The 24,619-nt window shown below is 35.6% G+C and overlaps 1 protein-coding gene across 3 annotated transcripts in view; it reads right to left on the bottom strand.

The window, feature by feature from the left end:
• Positions 1–24,619, bottom strand: part of FAM126B (family with sequence similarity 126 member B) — a 56,790-nt gene that overhangs the window by 13,704 nt on the left and 18,467 nt on the right. For all 3 annotated transcript variants that reach the window (XM_032189836.1, XM_032189839.1, XM_032189837.1), the window contains exons 3-11: positions 21,022–21,118; positions 17,573–17,651; positions 16,470–16,571; positions 10,648–10,827; positions 8,620–8,700; positions 7,902–8,017; positions 6,947–7,042; positions 3,919–4,035; positions 3,148–3,235 (exon numbers count right to left, since the gene is read on the bottom strand). In XM_032189836.1, coding sequence (XP_032045727.1) covers positions 3,148–3,235; positions 3,919–4,035; positions 6,947–7,042; positions 7,902–8,017; positions 8,620–8,700; positions 10,648–10,827; positions 16,470–16,571; positions 17,573–17,623 — 831 coding nt within the window. In that variant the 5' untranslated portion in view covers positions 17,624–17,651; positions 21,022–21,118. The remainder of the gene's footprint in view (positions 1–3,147; positions 3,236–3,918; positions 4,036–6,946; positions 7,043–7,901; positions 8,018–8,619; positions 8,701–10,647; positions 10,828–16,469; positions 16,572–17,572; positions 17,652–21,021; positions 21,119–24,619) is intronic.

Raw genomic sequence — 24,619 nt, 5'->3', positions numbered from 1 at the left:
GCCTTCTACATGCCCACCTCTGTTTTGTCCTTTGCTAGTCAATTCTCTCAACCTCACCACAATTGCTCTCTTATTCACACACAGGCCTTTTTCCATGTTGTCCTCCTGCAGTGGTACAAACCTCACTGCTTTCAACCCATCCTTGACCTCATAAAAGACTTCGGAAACTAATTTCTGCTGTACTGACCCAACACAGATTAAGTTCAACCAAATAGAGTGGTTTATCTTCCAATCATCTCTTTTACTAATATTTCACCCTCTTTTGAGCAAGTACCTTTCTCAGCATTAAAATCTGAAAATCAGTAGAATTCTGCATTAGAACCAGGTAAGTGACACAACACTTTTACTTGAGGAGCTTTTTAAGAGCTTGCCCTTTTTAACAGCACAAATCGTACTTCTGGGGACTGAGGAGAATCACATTGAAATAAAGTTCATGCAACAGTAAAGCAATCCAAACAGACAGTTTGGATGAAACAGCCATTCTCCATCAGGAAAAAAATGAAAAATAAAATCTGCAATACTTCAGGATGGGAAAAAAAATTGCTTTCATTATGTTTTAGGCTCCCTAACAACAACAGGCACTAGTTCTGTACTAAAAGGTGGGAAAGCAAACCACAGCAGAATTCAGATTTAGCAAGCCAAATCTGCAACTGGCAATGACAAAAGAGAACTGGCTTCATGCCAGATAGCCACCCTTGCCCACCAGAAATAAGCTCTGACAAAAAGAATGTGCAGTAAAAGCAGTAAGTACATAATAAAAAACCACTGGATAAAGGTGCTGTTACAACAGGGACTTATTGATCCATACCTCTATGGACCAGGCTAAGAATACCTGTGCATCTCTGCGCCAAAGCAAAGGATTTCTTTTTGAAACAAGTGCAGAAGCTTTGTGTTCAGAGGAAGATGTTATTTGACTGGAACTGCACTACTCACTCCTAAAGTGCAGCCTACCTTAGCAATAATACTGAATCACTTAGATTAGTTTCCAACTGTAGAAACTCCCAGTGTTCGTGACTATGAAACCAATATCCAGTATTTGTTAATGGATTCCTTTCTTCTACCAAAAAAAGCTTTTCCCTCACATTAATTCCTGCCTTTTCCAGTGCAGTTTCTGGGTTATGGTGAAAAAATGGCTTGGGAACTGCTTCAATAATCACAGACACTTCAGATTCCTGATGCTGCTATTTCAGGATTTATTTTTATTCCACAGGCAATATAAACCTATTTAAATAAGAACATGGGTTTACTATATTGTCAAAAATATTTCTCCAACAGACATACTCAAACAGAGGGAGTGTGATGTTTCTCATTGTAATGACTGACAGTATTCTCACAATTACATGAATAGCCTGAGTACAGATGTCTAAAAATAATCCTACCATGGAGGATTGCCTAAATATTAAACGGATTTCAAACAATTTGCTGCTGTTAGGCAATCCTAGGCAGAGACTGATCTTTAAACATACCTGGGATGATACACAGATGATATTTTATTTGGTACTAGTAACCGCAATAGTTTAAAATACAAAATTTTATGTAGCTAAATCATATACATCTCCTGGAGACTACTACTAAGTGAAAGGACTCAATACTTGAAAATGTCGAATGGTTTGGTATTATAGCATAAGGCCATAGACATGCAGGTCACTTTTTAATATAAAATGGTAATTTCTTAACACTGATTTTCAAAAACCACAGTAAAACAAGATGGGAAACAAAGGCAGTGATCAGGGCAAGGCAAAAACACACAGATATGCCTGCACATGTATGCATGAAAACCTGACAAGTGGGCAAGTGGAAAAAATTGGTGATACCATGACATTGCCAAACAACTGCTTGGAGTGGCAAAAGTATCTTTGTAAGAACAGACATTCCAGAAGACTTTTACAATTAAAAGTCATCTCAAAAGACAAACTGATTTTAAAAAGTCCTGAACAATCAGGATTGAAAATTGTCCTATCATCAATTGAGTTAGGTTCCAGATCCTCCTACACACTTTTAAAATGTTGTATTTTGATAGGCTGGCTTCATTCAGTAGTTTCAATATTTAATTTAAAACTTTCCATCTGATGGAGCAATGAGTCATTTCCAAAAGGAACCAGCAATTATAATAATTCAATGGATACCAGCCATTAAAAAGCAGAACTCTCAGAAAGCCTGTAGATAGCTTTTACAGCCAATATTAATTAATCAAGAGCATAATTTTACTTAATTTATTGGAGAGAGGCATGTCAGATTGTCACAAAAAAAAAAAAAAAGACAGACTTTTCCCAATCCACTCCTTTCTCAGCTACACAAAAAAAAAAAAAAGCCTTGAAATTCTACTGTTGGTAGTTTATAGGAGGACCAAAGGCTTCTGGCCACAATTTGGACAAACTGAGATAATATTCTGTTCTACTTCTTTCCTTTACTATTCTTCCTTATTTTAAGTCTCATTCCTACATCTGACAAAAAATAAAAACCTTCCATTCCTGCTTCCTTTATCACCCTCCTCATCCTCTCCAACCACATGAACTTACATCCAGCTTAGTTTCACCTTTTTCCCTGCTTCATTTTTCTTTTATGACTGGGACAACAATTCTAGTGAAAACTGGGGGTAAAAACCACAATTGATCATAAGAAAACCATTTTAACGATGCTCCTCTAAAGGAGGTAAAGATTAGATTTGTGTGATTTTAATCAATCAAAATCCAACACTGACTCTGGAGATAAAGCTCCTCTGCACTTTCAGCTCTATTCTGTTGCTGTTTGTTCTGTTGTGTTATCAGTTAAACCACAAAACATTCTAAACCCTTCTGAAGGTCTAGAAGCAAAGAATATACCTTTTTGCAACCAACATCCTATGACATACAACCATTCATTTAAGCTTCTTTGAATCACTCATTAGTAGCTGGTGCCAAAACAACAAACATTTTGATCCAATTGTACAACATTAGAAAATCCTATCTTTCTGCATTAATTAAAGACCCCAACACCCTAGCAGATAAAGCATGGTATAAATAGCTATGTTAAAAACACCAGCTGTTAACAACCACTTGTGTTTGGGAATGCAGTAAACAGCAACAAATGCTTTCATTACGAGTCCACTTCAGAAATGCATCCATATTCTTAATCAAGTCCATAAATTTCATTAGATTTTTTTCTTACCAACAGAGGCTGTGAGTAGAGTTCAAGCTGTGCTCTGTAAATTATGTCCTCCAATACCTCCTGGCCAAGATCCCATTGACCATTATATCTAAAAAGTAAAAAAGAAATTTATCTTTTGTGTCTTTGGAACTCGCTTGTCTTTTTTTGCTGCCCAAATACAGCTTTTCACTTCTTATGTGGAAAACTGCATGCACACCCAGCCCCTCCACTTCTTTCAGAAGTGTGGACAGAGTTTTGTATTACTCTTGTTGCTATAACAAAAAGGGATACCCCCTGACACCTCCAAGTGAAAAAATGTTGATACCACAATCAGGACAAACTTAAAGAATAAAAAAAACGGGTCAATATATAAAGGTTTACAATACCTAGCAGGACTCAGTTTTAATCAGTAACAGATCTTTGCTACCTCAGAAGCTACCGGTATTTGAGCGGACTGCACTTCAAGTTACCCTGGCAGCCAAGCTCATTATGCTTTTGAACAGAAGGTTATCTGAAGGTAGTGGAAGCTTAGGAGAAGATGATGCTAGGAGCCTCATTCTCTTCAGCACATACTGCTGGTGTTTCACCACCTACTCCAATGTTTACAGAGATACTCGCAAATTATCAGTTGACTGACTGAGCAAGTAATGGGAAATATAATAATTAGAGTTAAGATTCCTGTGTCCTAAAAGTTTAATTAATTTCTTTCAATTACAAAGAAACAAATGCTGCTATTTTACTCCATGTAAAACTAGCCATTTATTCTTTTACAAAAAAAATAAGTCTACTTACATGGCATAATAGACACCTGTGAGCAGCTGCACCATGAAGTCAGGGTCCAACACCACTCTACCATAGTGTTCTTTCCAGCGTTTCTCATGCTGCCGTGGAAATCCACTTACACACAGCCTGAAGAAACATATCATTGTAACAAAATGTTAACCCCAGAAATACTACAAACATCTTTACACCAAAGCGATTTCCTTTAATTTTTAAAATCTGCTTGTCAACATGTAAGTACACAATGTAGAACACTTATGAACACTTATGTTGCTCTTCCAACCAGTAAAACAGTTTTAAAAGTGTCTTAAGAAATGACTTGCTGATAATCCAAAGTATTATTCCCATATAGCCATCATCTCTTTTCTTCAAATCATAACCAAAATGAGGCATGACATTCTCTATTGCCAGCCACTAAATACGAGGCTTTCCCAGAAACTCAATAACCAAAACTAATTTTCTTAAAAGGAAACAGTGGTATAGAAGAGAGACAGGTCATCCCCCATCTAATGTATACCGACAGCATGCAATCACCTTTTACCTTTAGTTAACACAGATATTGTGTAACACAGATAATTCAGAGTTATTTTCAGCTGCCTTCTAAAAAAAAAAAAAAAAGGAAAACAAAAAACAAACAAAAGTCTTCTGGCCTGTGACAAAGTGTATGCTTTTTATACTACATAGCACTGACTCTACAGTTTAAAAAAAAGATGAATTTATTCAAAACTTTAATATCTGAAACTTATATGTGGAACATGGAAACAATACATGGCTACTAATACATTTAATGTACATTTACTGTTTCTCTAACCTACATGTATTTAGGATTTTGCTCATAAAAGGAAATAACATGCATGAAACCTCAAAATTAACAGACATGCTAAAACACAGCATTCGATTGCCTGTTTTCCATCAGACATCTGAACATGTAACTTCTACACAGTGCAAGGATCCAGTAATGCCTAGATTAGTGTTCCCTTTTAAAGCTAGCAAAAGGGATTGCATGAACTTTGTGAATACAAACTGACACCGATAAAAACAGTGAATGAAAATGCCCATTAGCCACCAAAAAATCCCAAAGGTTTCAGGGGAGAGGATCCCACCACTCACAAAGAAAGTATTCATGTGTTAATTCTCTTTCCAGAAAATGACACCTTATACTTGTTTTTTTAATTCTTCAAACAAAGATGAGCAAATGCATCTGGTAAAGAATAAAAGCTAATACCTAAAGGATTTCCCAGTTATCATCTTTAACCTAAAACCCATGCAATTTATTATTTAAAGCATGTTTCACAGCCTCAGTGACAAAAACTGTGGCCCAAGTTCCTTTCTAGGTGACAAGCAGACAGTGCCACAATGAAAAGCAACTACCAGCTTGATATGGTTGGTCTACTTTTTCCACCGAGGCAAGCTGCATAAATCAAAGTATCCCAATGGTTCTGCAGGTTGCACTGCAGACCTGCCCAAAAGCTTTCAGAAGCTTCACAGCTACACAAGGAAGATCCCAGAAGTTTCCATTTCCAGGTCACTCTGCTGTTTGTGGAACAAAGTGACTCCTGCTTTAGGCATCCAATTACTACATTATAAACTATTATAGAACTTCTACGTGTAATAACCAGAATACAAGTTAAAAATGAAGTTTACAGTAAATTTTCAATAATGCATGCTTAGAAGAGCAACAATGTGCATAAGTTCAGCTAAATGAATACAGTTCTGGAAGTTGTATTTAGAAAATTAAGGAAAATAACTGCAACTCAATAACTCAAGTTGAAAATGGATTCCTTTAACATGCATGTTACACAACTGTGACCACATAACACAGAAGACAAAAACGTGCAACTTTTACTCAATTCATCATAAAATAATCTCATTGTTGGAAATGGTTTGTTGCATCCAACCTCTTGTTGCTGCTGCACTGTTCCAAACAATAAAAAAATCCTTAGCCTATAAAATGTTCCCTCTACTCTCTACTCAAAGAATAGATCTAATTTTGAAATGCAGGGAAATTGAACACACTTGCCAAATTCAGCAGTCTTAACTTGAAGATGATGGAAGCACACCAAGAATTAAATCATTGCCATCAGAAATTAGAGGAAGGAAAACAGACTGTCATCTTAATTAACTTTGTGTGCATTACTGGAGAAAACACACCGTCAGAAACTAGCCTGATCCTTTTTTGCCATACAACTGAATTGCAAGTAATGTTTTTCTTTTATGACAATAGTGTGCTGAAGCAAACAAGCTAAAAATCAAACACGTTTAAAGAGATCGCTCTGGAGATAGCAGGGAAGAGAATTTATCTCATTTTAGACAAAATTGCTTATAAAAACAGGCAGATAGGAGTATCAGAAATACTTGAGATTTTTCAGAGCATAAAGCAGTGATCTTTGCCGACCAGATGCTTCTAAGACTATCCAAGCAGGAGATTAAGTAAAGGACATGTATAAGAGTTTGAGAATTCACAGTACTGAATTCTCCACAAAACTGAATGTCATTCCCACTGTGGAAAGAAAGGAAAAACAAACAAACAAACCAAAAAAAAAAAAAAAAAACAAAAAACTAAAGCCCAGGATATTGTTTAACCACTTCATATGAACCATTCTCAGAAACAAGAGAGGTTTATATTTGGAAGCAGAGGAAGCTAGATGCATTCCTCACACGATCTTAAAGCTGATCATACTGAGAAGCATCAGATTTACCTATCATTCAGACAAAGACAAATCAGTCTGAGCAAAATTAAACAAAGAACAAAAAAAAAAACACAACACGTTTTCTTCCTGAAAGAACAGCAACAGAAGTTACATAACTGGAATGAAACCCAATGCAACAGTAAGATAATCTACATGTTTTATTTATATCCAAGCATAGCATCAAATCTGCAATTAAGTCGCAGCAGGACTGACTAAGAATTACAGGTTTTAGGTTATTAAATACAAGTAAATTCACTCTTTTTTTTTTTTTTTTTTTTTTTTTTTTGCTGGAATAGCATTTAGAAATCTAGATATACCCTGCAAAACTACATCAAAGGCAAATGCCTCACCTGGAACCCATCCTACAAAGTGATTGGTAAGAAGAGGCAGGCATATAGACAATAGCAGAATTGTAGCACAGCATGAGAAAGCTCAGCACCTCGAACCTGAAAAGAAACAAAACTCAGTCTCAAAATTGCCTCACAGGAAAACGTGTCAGGAGTAAACACACAAATCCTGAAAACCTCTCCCATTACAATTCACTAACTTGAAATGGGATATTAAAGGTTCACTTTAAATTGTTATTATTGAAAACCATTAGCCTATGTAGGAATTATGGAGGAAAGAGAACATGGCATAAAATTTGGACAAAGAGCTACAGAGCTGGACAAATCTGTAACACTTTAAAAATTATTTTATCATTTTTTCCAGAGCTACCTTTAAACAGGTAAAGCTGAGAGTCACTAGAACAGCAGGGCATTGAAACAGCTAGTCATACAGCTCAGTCTGCTCTTCAACATGCAAGGGATCTGGCTAAAAATGCTGGCTCCAGTGACTAATGATGAGTAAGTAGACTCCCAATCTTCCATGTCCTCAAGCAGCAGAAACAAGAAATCCGGCTTCTGTTATCACTTATCCCTAGTTCTATTTGTGCACTCAACTTCATTCCCATTTTCCTGTGGAAAAAGCAGTCCCAGTCTCAAGCAAGAGCTGACATTTTTTTTTTTTTTTTTTTTTAAAACACTTCCAGGAACATTTGAATTGACAGGAATAAACCCAAAGATATTCCTGACAGACACAGCAATGACATACAAGTTACTCACATCTAAATTAAAAGTAAGAACACATGAAGTTGGAAGCAAAAACAAAAATATACCTCAAGACTACTAACTTGTTCTCTAGCTTTATTTCCAAGCACTACATGTTGAGAAAGGACCAAAATATAACCTATTTAGTCTTAATGTTTAAGGACTTGTTGACTGCTTAGCGGAGCACCTCCAATGTTACAATGCATCTGATACCTACCGGTTCTGTGCTGTGAAGGTTTCTCTTTGAGGATGAAGATCACTGTAAACTACCCTGATGAGATCATGCTGACACAGAGCTCCTTCAGTTAAAGCCATGGATCCAATTGTAGAGGGCTAGAAGTAGGTGATGGAGGGGGGGGGAAATACGTAAACCATAAGTAAAATTTCTCCAAAAGCATTACAATTTCTAACCACCCAAGCCAAAATACACACTTGTCTTGTTATCTATAAAAAAAGAAAATTATTTCAGAATACAGTAAATCTAAAAACATTATCTGATTTCGTTATCATAAACTGCAGTAGAGCAGGTGAGAGTAGTTTTCAATTTTGATTGTTGCATAGCCATCTAAAGTTTGTCCTAATTGCACAGACCTCTTGTACAGTAACAGTGGAGAAAGAAAAACATGATTCCAAATTCAAATTGTATTAATGAGGAAATAGACTTCTCTTATCATAACACTTAAGAAGCAACCCATCTGCAACTACAACACAATTAACCTCTGTTCAGAATGGGCACTGTCAGCAAAATTTTTTTCAACATTTACATTACTTCACTATTGCTATTATTGAAATGGATTACATAATTGCTGCAAGACAGTGACATCAAAAACACAGTGCAACAGGGTGCACTGTTGCACTGGTCTGTTGCATTAAATGGATGCAGTTTTCATTGCTCTAATAGATCCAGGTCTAATTTACCATAGCAGTTCTCTTACCTCATGATATATGGAGGGTTTAGATAACGAAGGGATGGTGAAAGATAAAACTTTGTTGTTTCCATCTTTGTCAGCAATTTCCTGCATTTAAAAACAAACACAAATAAGCAACAGGAAAAAAAAATTAAGTCAGGACTTGGAAACTTATAGAACTCTTGAAAGGTATTTAAAAAGTAGGAAGTTAGTTGCTCTGATCTAATAAGAATGTTAACACTTTAACATCTCTGTTTTGCAGAGTATCAGCAAATCTATACACATTTTAAAAACGGGAAAAACCTCTATCACAGACGTCAGTTAAAAACATCATTGGCTCCTACATCATTGTGAGTTCATCAAGAAGCAAGAACTAAAAGCTTCTCTAGCCCACCTTAACATTATAACATTTATTTATAATAGAATTGTGTAGTGGAGCAAAGATAAACTTTAAGCCTGAACGATATAGACGCATAAGAGCTGATGAGTCACTTTCTGAAAACGGACAGCACTTCATAATAAATGCATTGCAGAGAAAAGGTGAAATCAAGAGGACTGGCAAAGCCTCTTTGGGCATTCTATCAGTAAGAAATATACATTTTTTTCTCAAAGGGCTATCAAAGTGATCAGATTTTATAGTTGCTAGGCTACTATATAAGCAAACCCAGCAATTTGTAAAGCCAGTACTCTAAGAGCAATTACATAAGGTTGCACCAAAAAGGAGTCTAAAACCCTGCCTTTTCATTTTGAACTGTAAACTACAAACAATGAGCTAGTCATTCAAGATTACACGAGAACCTAGTCCAAGGTAGCACAGCACTCAGAGTAGGCTTTAAGAGTCACAGTAGGAAGAGAACTGACGGCATTTAGCAGAATGAAAAAGATTTATCATTGTCTTTCACTTTCCATAGACTGACAAAGTAACTTCACTCCTTCAGTATCAGTAATGTGCAAAGCAATAACAACTGAACCAAAGAAAAAAAACTTAAAGGTAGCTACTGTTCATTTTGAGGCCTCCTTCTTTCTGAGTTTGGAGAGAAGGAAGAAATTACTGTCCTTAAATAACATTAACCACCAACATGAGTTTCAAAGGAACTACAAAGGGACCTTTATGAGAAAACTAAAGCCAAAGACAAATATCCAATCCAGCAAACAGTACCAACAGTTAATAAGCCATTTCCTTTTTTTTTTTCCTATCAGAATAAATCTAAAATAATTGGATTTTCCATTCCAGTTGTTTGAGCTGATCTAAACACATAGCAAGAACTTATTTATTTTTTAAAGAATTTCAGTCTCATCATGGGTACAGTTAAAAGGAGTGGTTCACTATAATAGTAGAGAGAAGGGCAACGTTTCAGTATAATATGCTTTCAAGTTAGATAAAAAAGAAATTCCCATCAGAGAATGCCTATCTTAGCAGTATTTCCAAATCTGTCAATCTCATAATACAGGTAAACATTTCCAGGATAAGGTAAGTATATAAAAAACAACTGTTATAACCAACAGCCAAACCTAATCTTCTACAGTTACTTTTACGAATTCTTAAAATCATATTTCCACGCAAGACAACTATCTGCTTTAACTGTAGACATGCATGTATTTAAGTGCAAACATGCACAGTAGGTTCAGCTTCAAACTGTACTTAAGACCAATTCAGAGTAAGCTCGGGTGGTGGTGGGGGGAAGCTACACAGGAAGGTTGACCGAACATATGCTTGACAGTCAGGTCTGTAGAAAGCTGTATGTTTCACCATTAAAGAGGAATACTTCATTTTGTTACATGTTCTTACAAGTATGTAACACTGCGAAAGCCCATGAGATAATCCTTCTTAGTCAAAATGTTTGTCCCAAAGGGATTTATAAACAATAAATAATATCTTCGCAAACACGTTTTTACTAAACTTTCAGTAAACTATGCTTTTTTAACATAGATTAAGTATGTTTTCATGCAAACATATTATAATTTTAATTATGTTCTTTTAATATTTTGCTTTATTCCTACTGGTCAGTGATGGAAAACTTTAGATCAAACCTTTCCGCATCCATCCTCACTTACCAAGTTGTAAATGCCAAGCAGCAATGCTTCAATGCAACCATTACTTTGCCTATCCCTGCTGGCAGTAAGACGCAGATACACCCAGATCAACTCTGGCAAAAATTGTAATGTGAACCTCTTTAGCCGAACTTCAGAACTGCGATATAGTTCAAAGAGCTGGTGGCAAACAGGCTCCAGGAGCTGTGAAAAGGCAAAAAGGGTAATAAACTAACATTAGGCTTCTCTAACCAGGGATAATACAATAGCAAACATAGGGGATATGCAATGCAACCATCACAGCCAGTGAAGACGTTCCTTGATGTCAAGTAAATGAATGAACCAACATGAATTTGTATTCCTTTTAAGGAGATCTACAAGTAGTAAGTATTGTTCCCAAGGGGAACAAGTAAGCAGTACTGGGAAATGAGAACACTATTCTCTAGGGCTGTCAGTATGAGAATTATTTTGTACACAGGTACTAATTAAAGGCATGTGACAGACTTGTGGCTTGAGCTATGCACACCATAGAACTTTTAATAGCACATTTGTAAGGTTTAGAAAGGTATTAAGGTTGAAGATTAGTAGCAACTTCTAATGACCAGTCTATTGACAGACATATGAATTAATTTCTTAGCAACTACTTTTTAATCTCAAACCCAACCATTATGCATTTATTCAACACAATGCCAAACCATTCTTCTGCCTGAGCTGCCTTCTGGGTTTCAAAAAAAGGCCTTTATCAAGTCAGTAAGCACAAGAAAAAACAGTCATTTTAAGAGTCTACAATGCTAAGTTGATAACTAGAATGCATCCATAAAACTGCTAGAGAACATACAAAATAACAACAACAAAAACATGTCAAACTGTCTCTCCCCTTCCCATAACTAATCAAGTTTTTAAGACCATAGTCAAGAACTACTAAAACACAACATGTATTCAGAGAGGAATTTTGTAGATACTGTTCTGAGACTGTCTCAAACAATGTTTTTTCCAAGTTGTTAAGAGATGGGATGATCTGACCTAAGGAAAATGTTCATGGGGTTTGATGTCGAACAAACTGAGGTATCCACGTAACCTAAAGAGCTGCTATTTGTACAGAATAGTTACATAGTCAGAAGAAAAGAGGCCAGAATATCATATTTGTGATATTTTCTAAACAGACATGCTTTATGCCTCTCATATACACACACGAAAACATTAGACATCAATTTACACATATCACTTTTTAGAATAACAAAACTCCTTCATTTAACCAATATGATAGCAGTCATACTGGTGAGACAAAAAGGCATAAATATGAAATACCCAGTGCAGAGCAAAAGATCAGGGACTGTATGTATGAATCCTCTTTCAGTACACAGTCTCACTCCCCGGGGTTATGCAGGTTAAGCCTTTCAGAAAACAAGCGACACGCTTCCTAGATTTTGATGCACTCTTCAATTAATTTGTCTAGTCATCAAAATCTTAGTAGCCAGAATTTCCTGTGGAATTATTGTCGCTGCTTTGCTCTGCTGTATGAGAAAGGACTTCTGTGGTTTGTTGTTTTTATGAGGATGGTGCACAAGTCCCATGCTACCAGAAGAGAGGAAGAGCCATTTCTAGAAGTGCTTAACTTGGAAATTCAAGAAACATGCAAGGCTATAAATCTGTATGACTGTAAAACTTAATATACACTTATTTAGACTTAGGTATTTTACTCTAATACTTCACAGACACCCAGCATAAATTTGACAGTATCTCTATCAAGATAGCTACCTTAAGAGAGCATCAACTTTACAGTGCCCAAGAAAATGTGAACACAGTTCCAGTTCTAATACACAGTATCCGGGTCAAAGAAGCATGCTATTTTAAACCACTGGTTACATAAGCCATAACATCACATCTATGTAAAATGAAACTTTGCTAGCAGACAAATCTCGTCTTATGCAAGGCTTGGTGTAAGCACCTTGTGTAACAAGGCCTCTGATTGACAGTCTAATTATTCTAAGCTAAAAGCCTGTTTTTACAACAGAAGCAAAGGCAGACTCCACATGAGAGGGAGGGAAGAAAGCTGACACTAAGAATGCTGACACAGAATGAGTAAAGTCCAGTAATTTGGAGCACAGAGATTCTTACAAACCATGTATGTAATATACCTTAATATGTCATTTTTTATTTGGGATCTAAGTGAAATTAAAAGCCAGTAAATCTTCTACTGCGAATGTTTTGACAGCATTGCCTTATTAGGTTCAGCAAACATTTTTTTATTTAGCATATTTATTCTAATATATTACACTTGTATAGCACCTTATGTTCTAAAGGTGCAAATGTATACTGTCTTAGTATTTACTTAGTGCAAACTCCTATCTAAAAGTAACACTATTAAAAGCTTCTGTTACAGTAGACAGTCAGATCCTCAGAGAGAGAAATGTATTCTCACTTTATGAAATGCCTAGCACATTTCAGATGATCAAACAAAAAGTGGTTAATAAATAATTCAGAGATCACTGAATATATGTGTATGTTTTTGTTTTTGTTTTTAATAAAGTATAAACAGAAAGATAGTGTAAAAAAAAGAAATATGGAAATAAATACAACCACATCTGCAAGAAGATAACAGGTGTAAGATGAGCTAAACAAATATCAGAAAGTAGATACATACAGTGGCATTGCTATAAATAGCGCTTCTGTTAGATTAGAGATGACAGTCACCCAAAGCTGTTTCCTTTTTGAAGTTAGTCAGTCTAATACAAATCCCATTAAACAGTGGAAAAGAATAATTTATTTTAGCTGAAGTCAGATCAGATTCTACCAGAGTTAATTCTACTTTCTTTCAAATGAAAATTTTACAAAATTAGTCTTTTAAGTGAGACCACGCTGCCTAGAAACATACAGCGATATCCAGTCACTGGTACTGCAAGCATGTAGATACTGTTCATTTCTAGTAACTTTCATATTAGTTGTGCTACAACAGCAGAAATGCTACAATAAAAATATTTTCAAAGCCACAAGGCAGCAAATTTTTCCTATCAAAATACAGTATGATCTTACTCCACCTGGAAACACAAAAATTGATACTAAAAGAAAGAATAAAATGCTTTTATTCCAACCTAATTACTTGTTTTTTTTAAAAAAAAAAAAAAAAAAAAAAAAAATCTCTTCCAATGAATTCTCTGACTACAGATGTTAGAAGACACTGGATAAACAGAGCATTTGTCACCTGTAGTGGATACATACATGAACAGGCACACGCTTTTTTTTTTTAATCTCAAAGATCTTTCAGTCCAATGTTAAAGTAGACTGAGTAGTACAGCATTCAGCCGAAAAAATACAAGCCAAAAAGACCGTTACAATCATCTCTCTTTTCTAACAAACTAAAACCTGGCAAAAAGAGCTCTCCTGTTAGCTTAAAGCGCAATTAGCATAACAATTAAAATAATATTTTTACTGACTTAGATACAGTAAGTGGCAATGACATAATTTGCAAACTTCATTTTTACACCTCACAGAGATACACACTGGTCATGTTTTAAGGAAGTTGACTAATTAATAGATTCAAAGTTTGGCTTATTTTACAAGGTTGCCAAATCTTTAATAAATAATATGGTATGATTCTTAAGTTATATTTAACTTGTTATAAGACATATAACAAAGATTGGAAATGCTTGTCTTTTTGATGAATTCAATCAGAGTAGAAAATAATGTGCTCATTTTATGCTTAAGTATATCACGAATTATGAAATCAGGTGTTATTTCAGGAGTACTAAGTCTGGAAATTGCTTGGCATTGCAAAGGCAGTCTCATTTTTGTTTCAAGCTGAGCTTTCCAGGTTAAATCTAAAATAGCCACACATGAATAGTCAATATTTTAATTTCACTAGTGCATTAGCTTAAAGCTTATAGACCATTTATGTCTATAACTGTAAACCAACTCAAAAAATTATGAAACTATCTAAAACACAGTACTTCCAAAGCACTTTACTTTAGAAAGCAAACATTATGCAAAAGAAAAAAAGATTACTCAGTTAAACAAGCTACTTGTGAGCAAGATCACTCTCTCCTCTTTATATAACTTGTGTTCCAGTCACTATCTTTATTATATTAAGAAAAACAAGGAATTCCATAAAAACTAGAAAGTAACAATGGTATTTAACTTGACAGTTTGCTTGCCTTCATTTCTTAGCTCTGAAATTGGTAGACAACTGTCAAAAAAGAAACAATTGCTTATTTTGGTTCTTAAACATGGTAGATCCACATTAAATGAATAATACCATTCTTACTAAGATAGTACTGTGATTCTAGCAAAATTCAAGTCTGCCTAAACAGCAGCCCCTTTCAAGAAGTTTTAAACATAGGTCAACTTAACTTTATGATTAAGTTGTACTAAAAAAATTACTTGTCCATCATGTTGAAGAATACAGCAAGTAGGCTATGGTAATGGTTTGCCACATAAGTTTTATCTTCATAAGCAATCAGTTATCTTTCTAAAAAAAGATAAAGCCCTATATAAAGTACTTGAAAAAAATCTGTCTTAAAGCCAAGTATTACCACAGAATTACACAAAGTAACAAATTTATTATATACCTTTGTAAATGGTTTTTGTGTGAGGTTATACTCCTCACACACATGCAAGTTTCAAAGAAACGTGACAAGGAAATACAAAAAGCCTTAACAAGCAGAACTTTAAGATAGACTTCGAGTTTGGGGTTGCGTATCTTATACTTGAGTTCAGAATCAGTCCCAAACAGCAACAGCAGCTTTGAGAAGCATTTGTGTGCTGTAATTTAAAAATCACCTTCAGATCCTTAAGATGCTTATTTTGCAAATCTGGTTCTTTGCATATTAAAAAAACAAAAACAAAAACAAAACAACTAACAAATGCTTATTCTCAGAACAAAGGACAGCATTACATATACTTCTGACTATGTAACACACACACGATAAAGGACAACAGCAGCAAAGGTGGCTTCAAGTTGGGGAGAATAACAGCAGTTTCAATACAAAGAAAAAGGTCACTATGCAAATTATTTGTAACATTGCAGTGACATTGACACTTACGAAGCATTACTTATTACATGAGAATTATGTAATCTTTTAAGCTAAATCATGCATTCAGCTTCCAAAAGCAGCTGAGCTTTTATTGTATTTAGAAAAATTAAAAGCTTCCTTGGCATTATATTTACAAATATACAAGAAATCTCGGATGATAAATCAAATATTTTGAAGCACTTTATCTAAAGCAGTTTACACAGTAGAGAGTGGTATGCTTACACAATTTATTTAGAAGTTAAAATTTAACACCTTCCCAGAATCACACATAGAAGACAATGGAATGGAAAGCATAGTTTTACATCATGTGCAAAAGGAATTATGAATGGGGATAACAATTTTTATTGTACATGCATATTTACATCTTGGGGCCCTGGTTCCACTCTTGTTTACAGTGGTAGAAACCAAATTATTCAAACATAATACTAGTAATATGCAAAAGAAAATCTGGCTATTTTAATTGCATATAGGATTTAATAAACTGATTCTATCTTCCATTGTAATAAGCCACCAAGTAAGATGCACATAGATCTTACTGAGTTTCACTGTAAGGTCTACTTTATCTCTGATATAGCAAGTAAAATTTAGAAGACAGCATAAACTGTATTTTTGGAAGCAGAGGAGGTTGTGTCTTAACAGAAAAGCATTAAAGTGAATGTCAAAATAGAAGAGAGTAAAAAGAGGGATAGTACCCAATGTTAGACCACATCAGAAAGATAACTCTTCCTTTCCATCTCCACTTTTTAATTACGCTACTTGTAGTTGTAGAAGTAGAAGCTCTATGAGTGTTAACCTTTATTTATTTAAGTGTCCTACCTCATTATTTGGGTCTTGAATCACTTTATAAAGAGCTGGTACCAATGTTTTTTTTCGGTGCAATGTAGCTGCATAGCTGGAAATTTGTGTTTCAGGTAATGCCTAAAGTGGGGGGGAAAAAAGGGGTGGGTTAATCTGCTAAACTGATGCTTCAAGTCTCCACAAAAGCATTCAGTCTCACCCCAATATCAAGAACAATTCCTGAAGTTGACTAAGTTTTCCAGACTTGTAACCTAGTTCATTCAGTACCAATTCTTCAGACAAACTGCATTTGGGGGCAACACAGCAACATTCAGGGCTGACTTCAAAAGCAGTTTCAAATAACTTTTATAAAATCATTTGATCCAGTTTGAAATGAGGATTCTCTCTCTTCTTGATATTCCTTATTTAACAGGCACTTTTCAAAGGCTTAAATAAAATTCAAGTTGATTAACCAAGAGGCGTGGATAATGCAAAATGAGCACAGACAGCACCACCAAGGAATTGCATCTGTAGAATTGGCTCCTCAACAAGTTTCGAACAACACCATGTAATGAATTCTTACATATATATGTTGCAAGGAATTAATAAATCTTAATTTAAATAACAGATTAATTTTATAACAGGTATGAAATACAGTCTCTTTCCATTTATGCATTATCCTGTATTTCACTCAGCCTAAATATAAACAAGCAAAATAGCTGAAAATACTTCCAATTCTTCATGATAAAACAACTCATTTTAAGCAAATTATATGTAAAAACAGTCCAATATTTTATTTGATATTTTTAAAACCCCAAATATTTCTACTAAGTTTTTAAAGGCAAAATAGAGAAGTTGCTCAATCAGAAACTTAAGCAATATTATTCAGCTGTCAGTTAAATTCTGTCAACTTGATCTACAAAGTAAGATATGTTTTAAAAATCACTGTTATAGAAGACAAATGTTTGGTGCTACAAGAACAACTAATATAAATCAACTGCTATTAGAACTATGCATCATATATTAGGTACCAGTTGATGTATTTACATAGAGCTTTGCAAGCTTCATTCATTATAAAAACTTGAAATATAATATTTAAAATGTTACTAATGGTACAGCTATCATTCATCTTCTGAGCTCACCTTGAATTCTGACAGCCATTCTTCCACCACACCTCGTTCTGATCCTAACATTTTCTTACTTCTATAGCTTCTCTCTTACCTTTAGAAGAGAGAAAAGAAAGTAAAGAAGACTTCTGGCAGAAAAACTTAGTTTTGTAAAATCCTACCTCAATGAGAAGCTATCAACAATTTCACAGTACATTTATATAATATCCAACAACAAGAAAAGTTGCATTTCTGACAGCTTGTCCCAGTTCTAACAATGACCAAACCATTCTCACTTCAAACTCTTTTTCAAAACTACTGCATATGAATGAGGGAGGCAGAAAGCGAAGGACGCGGTGCTTCAGGTCAAAATGTACATTATTTAAGGCAAATGCATCATATATTCTTGCTCCCTTACCAAATACAGCACAAAGAAAAGACAAGTGGAGCAAAATAAATAACATCATGGAACAAACCACAAAAAACATTGTAATGACAGTTCTACATACACCTCAAAGCAAAGCGGTTTCATAATACCAGTTATTAGAAATCCTAATAGCAGAACTTTACTCCTTAAAGCTTGTTCTTAAAAGAATTGTGCAGCTTAAAAGAAACGCTTCAAAATTTAGCCCTTCTAAAAATACACTGGAATGCTCAGAAATATGCAAACAAAAAGAAACTTCAAAGGACAATTGTTAGTGTTATTTTCCGTTTTATAATACAATGATAATATTGTAACATCTTTTGAATTCTCACAAATTGCCTGCAAGCTTTCAAATCAATTCAGTCTCATCCTTATCTTCTCAGGCTTCACTTCCTTTGCATAGCTTCTCTCGTTAAAAGAACACATTCAAATATAAGATACCAAAACCTGCACTCAAAGTAATACCACCACCTGTTGAGAGACCTGTCATAAATGGCAAGCGTGTCCTAATGATATATAAGATCTCAAAAAATTAAACAGTGGGTCCAAACCACATTTAAGTATAATTTGTTTGAAAGTTAAAAATCAATTTCTTCAGTTTGCAGCAACAGCATTATGCTATTTCACTCAGGAAAAAGTGAAAAATCTAGCAAAATCTGTTCTAACTACAGGAGAGGCAGAAGACATTTAAAAACAGAAGCATGCCTTTGCCTCTTCTACAACCTTCACAGTGTCTTGTACAGGAGGGTGTGCATGTGTGTGTGTTGGCAGGAATACTAGGAAGAGCTGTTGTAATACTTATATCAGCTTACAGCAGCATCATGAAGACCTTCAGACCTAACAAGCAGCAAACTGAAAAGATGAAGAAAAATGACCTGTAACAACATCATCATACACTCAGTACACAAAAATCCCTTCCAACATTCTTTGCGGGGTGATTTATTTGACTATCCCAGTTAAATAATAAAAGAGTTCTCCCAACTCCTTTAGATTACTTTCACTACTGCATTTCTGACAAAGTATACATACACCTTAAAAATTCTGATAGCTTACAAAAGATTTACATGAAGAAATAAGAAGAGCCTTCTTCAAGATACAAAAGAAAAGAGCAAAAAGATGAAGGTTAGCAAAAAAAAAAAAAAAAAAAAAAAAAAAAAAAAAAAAAAAAGATACAATGTACAACCTCTGTATTTTGGAAGAAAACTATCTTGTGTGTATATATGACCTAGCATGGTCTTTTGTTTGTTTTGTTTTTTAAACACTGCGTTACATTCCTAATCATATAGTTAACTTCACTACAGATTTATATACAGCCAATCATACAAGTAGCTTAACAGGGTTTTGAGCATTGTGTGCAATAAAGAGCCTCCTTTCAACAGTTGCTTATGGGTCACACTGAAGAGATTGAACTAAAGCTCTTACCCTGAGTATAAAGTGACTGAAAAAAATCTTAACAGGATTGAAGTTGTTAGGTATTCAGATGGACTTAGCTTAGATCTCCAAACTACTGGACTTCTTGCTGCTAAGAACTATGGAAAAAAAATAGCATTACTGAAATAATTTTCCTTGCTCAAAACTATTTATTGTCTTAACTCTCAGACAGGAGCTTTGATCTACTAGCCAAAGGGTAAAGGAGAGCTGGAGAAATTGTTACTCAGAACTTTCTGAGGCCTTTTAAATTCATCTGGCCACAGATCTCAACATGTAATTCTTGGGCAACCTTCCCAAAAAAGGAAAGCAATCAAGAATAGTGACCTGAAAAGATGTAAATGGAGGAGACAGCAAAATACAAGGGATTTTTAAAGACATATTAGACACAAGAAGGCGGTGATTCTCTTACAGTTTCATCACAAGTTTGGTTTTGACAGGACCTGCAATTAAACATCGACCTAGACAGAAACAAGACAAAAAGGGGACACCCTATTCTAAGAGATACTTTGATTGCATTTTTTTGCCCCCACCCCTTTTTTTTTATTAAAAAAAAAAAAAAAAAAAAAAAAAAAAAGTTATATGTAACAAAACTAACACACATTGTCAGGTATCTTTATCACTTTTTTCCTAAAAACTACAAATGTTTAACAACTTCAAAGCATCCTTTTAAAAATAAAATAATAATTAAAACTTTTATCCCCTTTAATACAGTCACCTTTCCTTTTAGCCTGGGATGCAGAAAAAACAGAAACACTTCCAAAAACAGATGATAACAAGATAAAAGGTATTACTACTATCTGTAATTCATAAACTCACATCATTAACTACATACAAGTAACATGAAGAGTATCTGAAGTGCTACTGTTTGCAAAATTGTTGCAAATTTACAGGAAAAAGGCAAGTAAACATGAAATGAAATCTACTTTTTACAATTTTCTCTCAGGTGTGCTTTGAAAATTATTTAGGCTCAAACAAAAGTTATGGGCTTGGTATACAAGTTACACCATGGAAGTCCTGCGATGAATTTCAAATAGCCAGCCTACATGATTGAAATTCCCTGTCTGGTCTAAGAACATTTTTCTTTTGATTTCTAAAGGAAAATTTGTACTTAAGACCAGGTCAGCACCTGATAAATGGAAAAAGAATTGAAATGCAATATTAAATTGTGTTGGAGCTATAGGTTCATGTCATACAACTTTGTACAAATGAGACTACACATACTATTTAGTATGGCCCTTGGCAGCTAGCAAGTCATTGAGATTGGGTATAAGAATCTGCCTCAGATTTCTAAAGCATGTTTAAATATCCTAAGAGATATCAGATTCAGAAGTAACAACATTAGATTAATTTAAATTCAAGTAGCACATGGATGGCTTACTGTAGCCGAAATATTGGTAAATAATACTTTAATATAACAAAAAACAATTAAACAGCTCTCTGCAAACAAAGGTTTCTGAAGACATAGCTTTCAACAGAGGAGGAAAAGATATCAGTTATCAGAATAAGAGACGTATATACAAGTTAATTTAAAACATTACCAAACAAGCTACTGAAGAAGTTCATATTCAGTTCACTTTGCCCAGAAAAAAAAAACAAACAAACCTACAGGAAGTGCAACATGCAACTTTACCTCTCTTTAAAGAAGTCAGTTTCTAAAGGAGGAAGAGGAGAAATGCAGTTTTTCAGCCTGGATGCATTTGTCAAGTCTTCAAATACTGCCCTGTTTTCTGAAAGATAAAAAGAAACACATGATCACAAATAAGGAGAAATATAGTAAAGCAAATGTAACGTATGGATATCTCTTAACCTGTAAAATATATCAAATCCACTAAAAATATATTTAGATCCTTCCATAACAAAGCAATTTACTGTTAAAAATACAAAAACAACAACAAACCCTCAGTATTTTAAGAGGGAAAAAAAAGGAGGGATTGCCTGTATCAAGTCCAGAAGGAAGTCTTTCCTACATGGAAAGCCCTTACGTATTATTGACACATACTACTCCACGACTACTACAAAGGAAAACTGAAGCATTATTTCTTATGAAAAACAGTGCAAGAAAGATGCAAGATAAACAAAAGTTTTCTAAAAAATTAGCCGAATCAATGTGCTGACTTCAGAGAAGATGTCTGTTAAAAAAAAAAAAAAAAAAAAAGGTCCAAATCATAGTTGGAATATATTAAAGAGTCTTCCTTACTATTATTGTTAATACATATTTGTTACAGAACCAAAAATTCCAATGGCTTTGCAAAAACTCATACATTACACTACTGTCTACATTCAGGAGCAAGATCCCTTCATGCTGAGCATAAGGTAAATGGCACACAGGCGAGCCTAACCTAAGTAAACTAAAGTATTTCAGTATCTGGAGACCTCTATCAAGAAAGTGAAGTAAATGAACAACATTCAGTCATACCTAACCTGCTATCTCCAGTGTCAAAACCAAAGGTATAGATCCCGTGAAGTAACCAGGTGGAACCTTTTCAAAGCTGCAGTAAAAAGTTAGAAATCACTTTTTCTGCATATGAACCTAAGTCTTCTTGGCCCCAGAGCAAGAACCAGCTATATAGCAGCAAATCAGACAAAGGAACTTTTATTTCTGTACAGTGTTCCACTGTAAACAAAAGGACTCAGCACAGATATACACAGACCTGACTGGAGCATCAGACTAAAAATTCTCTTACTTGAAATTAAATATTTTATTCACCAATTTGCAGGGTTTGGGGAATTAAATTTAAGATATATATCTTTTAAAATTGCATAGCCTCACAATGGAATGTGGGGGGTTCAAACTGCTTTACATATACAACGCAATAAATAACTGTTCTTAAATCAGAGACGATCATCAGCTGTAACTCATGGCCACCCTCACCCTCCAAACAATTACTTCCATTTGGAAGACCCTGTTAAAATCTGGAGTCATGTCGCTACTCTCCTCCAGCACTGCATAAATTTCAAAAAATTATATCAGATCTCTGCGAAGTTAACTGTTTCCTTAGAGAAGCCTTGCAAGAGGGAATTAAGATTATGCTTTAAAAACAAACAAACAAACCAAGCCAAAACCATACACACACGCTTCTTTACACTCCAGTGAACACCAACAGGTATGAAACTACAACCCAGCTCCAAAAGGAGAGCAAAATGCACACAAAGCTACACTAAGGACTAAGTAGCATTGTATGTTTTAAGTAAGAAGTATTCTTAATCCTGTAACACTACCATTCAGAGCAAGACCACAAGGAGAATACTGGGCAGGCTCACTGTTACAGAAGCGAAGTGCTCAAGGCTATCAAGGAAAAGAAAAGTATCTGGCCAGTAAAGATCTAGATGCTTGGAATAACAGAAGAACACTACAAATAAGTGAAATGAATGAATTTGAAGTATCGGTGTACTGGGTCTGGCTGGGATGGTGTTCAACTTTCCCTGCAGCAGCCCATACAGTGCTGTTGAGAAAGGGAGTTAAGAGAATCTTGCCAAGTAGAGATAGAGCGCTGATGGCATTAAACTAAGATGCTACTTAGTGTCTTTGCTAACTATGGTGTATTGTGCATGGTGTATTTAGTTAATTTAACTAAAGCAAGAAGCTTTGGGCCCCTTTAACAAGGTCAGTCTGCTAATAAGAGTGTGAGCCTATCTTAAGAAACTGGTGGCAACTGGTCCTGTGGATGGACAAGAGCCAAGGAGCAACTGAGTCTGCACAGAGACAAGAGGTCAACTAGCGTTGACGAGGAAGTCTCATCAATCTTCATCCCCATGACCTCCGACGACCACCACCAGGATACACTGCACAAGCACAGATGGGAGGAGTTTATGTAAATGACTCCTTAGAACTAATTTTAATACAAAGCAGGGACCGGTTATGAATATGTACAGGCATATTGTGAAACTTCATCATATGTAACTCTTTACTGCATATAAACAAGGCAAGTTGCCGCATCAGGTGCGCACAACTTGGGTGGGGCTACTCCCTGTGCTGCCCAGCACTGAATAAACATAGCTACTTTACAATCTTACTGGCTGTGGAGTCCGTTTTCCACAAGTCACTGTGCTCTGCACTTGTAGCTAGAACAGCACTGGTATCACACCAGTGTTGTCTATTGCTGAGCAGTGCTGGCGCAGCACCAAGACTCCTTCCAAAGCCCCACAAAGCCAGCAGGCTGGGGGTGGGAAAGAGGTGGGGAGGTGACATCACCAGGGTAGCTGACCCAAACCACCCAAAGGGATGCATCTCTACCACGTGGTGTCACACCCAGCAATAAGAGGGAGGAAAGAGGAATGAGGTTCTCGTTATGAAGACACCTGTCCTTCCAAACAACCTCTCCATGTATTGAGGCCCTGCTTCCCAGGACGTGGCCAAATACCACTCACTGATGGGAAGTAGAGAAAACTAGTTGTTTTTCTTCCCTCTGTGTTTCCATGCAGCCTTTGTTTGTTTTCCCCCACAAACACACACTCCTTCTTTTCCCTTTAATTAAATTATCCTTATCTCAACCCGTGAGCCTTTCGCCCCCCCCCCCCCGCCTCTTTCAAGCGCACTTTCTCCCCCTGCCCTTCTTTTGGGGGGAGGGGGTATGGGGGTGGTGTGAGACAGCAGCTGTGCTGGATTTTAGCTTCCCAGCAGGGTAAAATCACCATGGTCTGTAATTCTCTTGAGTTAGAATTTTGTCTGGCATATCTGAAGAAACTATGAAAATTCCAAGAGGTGAGAAAACAATTCAGAAAAGCCTTACTGTAAATGTTCTCAGCATTCTGATGTTACTATCACAGTAAGTAAAAAACAGTATTCTAATGGCATAGCACCTAAGAAATTAACTTACAGAAAACCCACGTATAGCTTGTGGTCAAACAAGTCAACTCACAGTTGACTTGTTAAAAATTGAATTTGCATTGGTGTCAAACTTCAGGTGCAACTTCATATTACAGTTAAGGTCACCTAGCGGCTATCTACCATGAAAAGGAAAAGTCCACCTTCCCCACCAGTATCCCACATATTTCTGTCCCAATGTTTGGGCCACGCATCTGACCTTCAAGCAAACTCCATTTTGGGACCTCTTCTAGTGTAAGCCAGCTTCAGCATCAAGGCTGTAACTGCAGCATAGGAAAGCAGATGTCTAAAAAGCCATTGCTGAAGGGCAGAGCTTGTGCTACGTCCTGGAAGAATACTGACAGAAACAAAACCCAGTGCAATGTCTTATTGTATATGATGGAGTAAGATTTTACTTATCCCT

Source organism: Aythya fuligula, chromosome 6 (genome assembly GCF_009819795.1).
Source record: "Aythya fuligula isolate bAytFul2 chromosome 6, bAytFul2.pri, whole genome shotgun sequence".
Classification (NCBI taxonomy): domain Eukaryota; kingdom Metazoa; phylum Chordata; class Aves; order Anseriformes; family Anatidae; genus Aythya; species Aythya fuligula.
The sequence above is the reverse complement of the archived record's forward strand: the minus strand, read 5'-3'. Positions and strand labels throughout refer to the sequence as shown.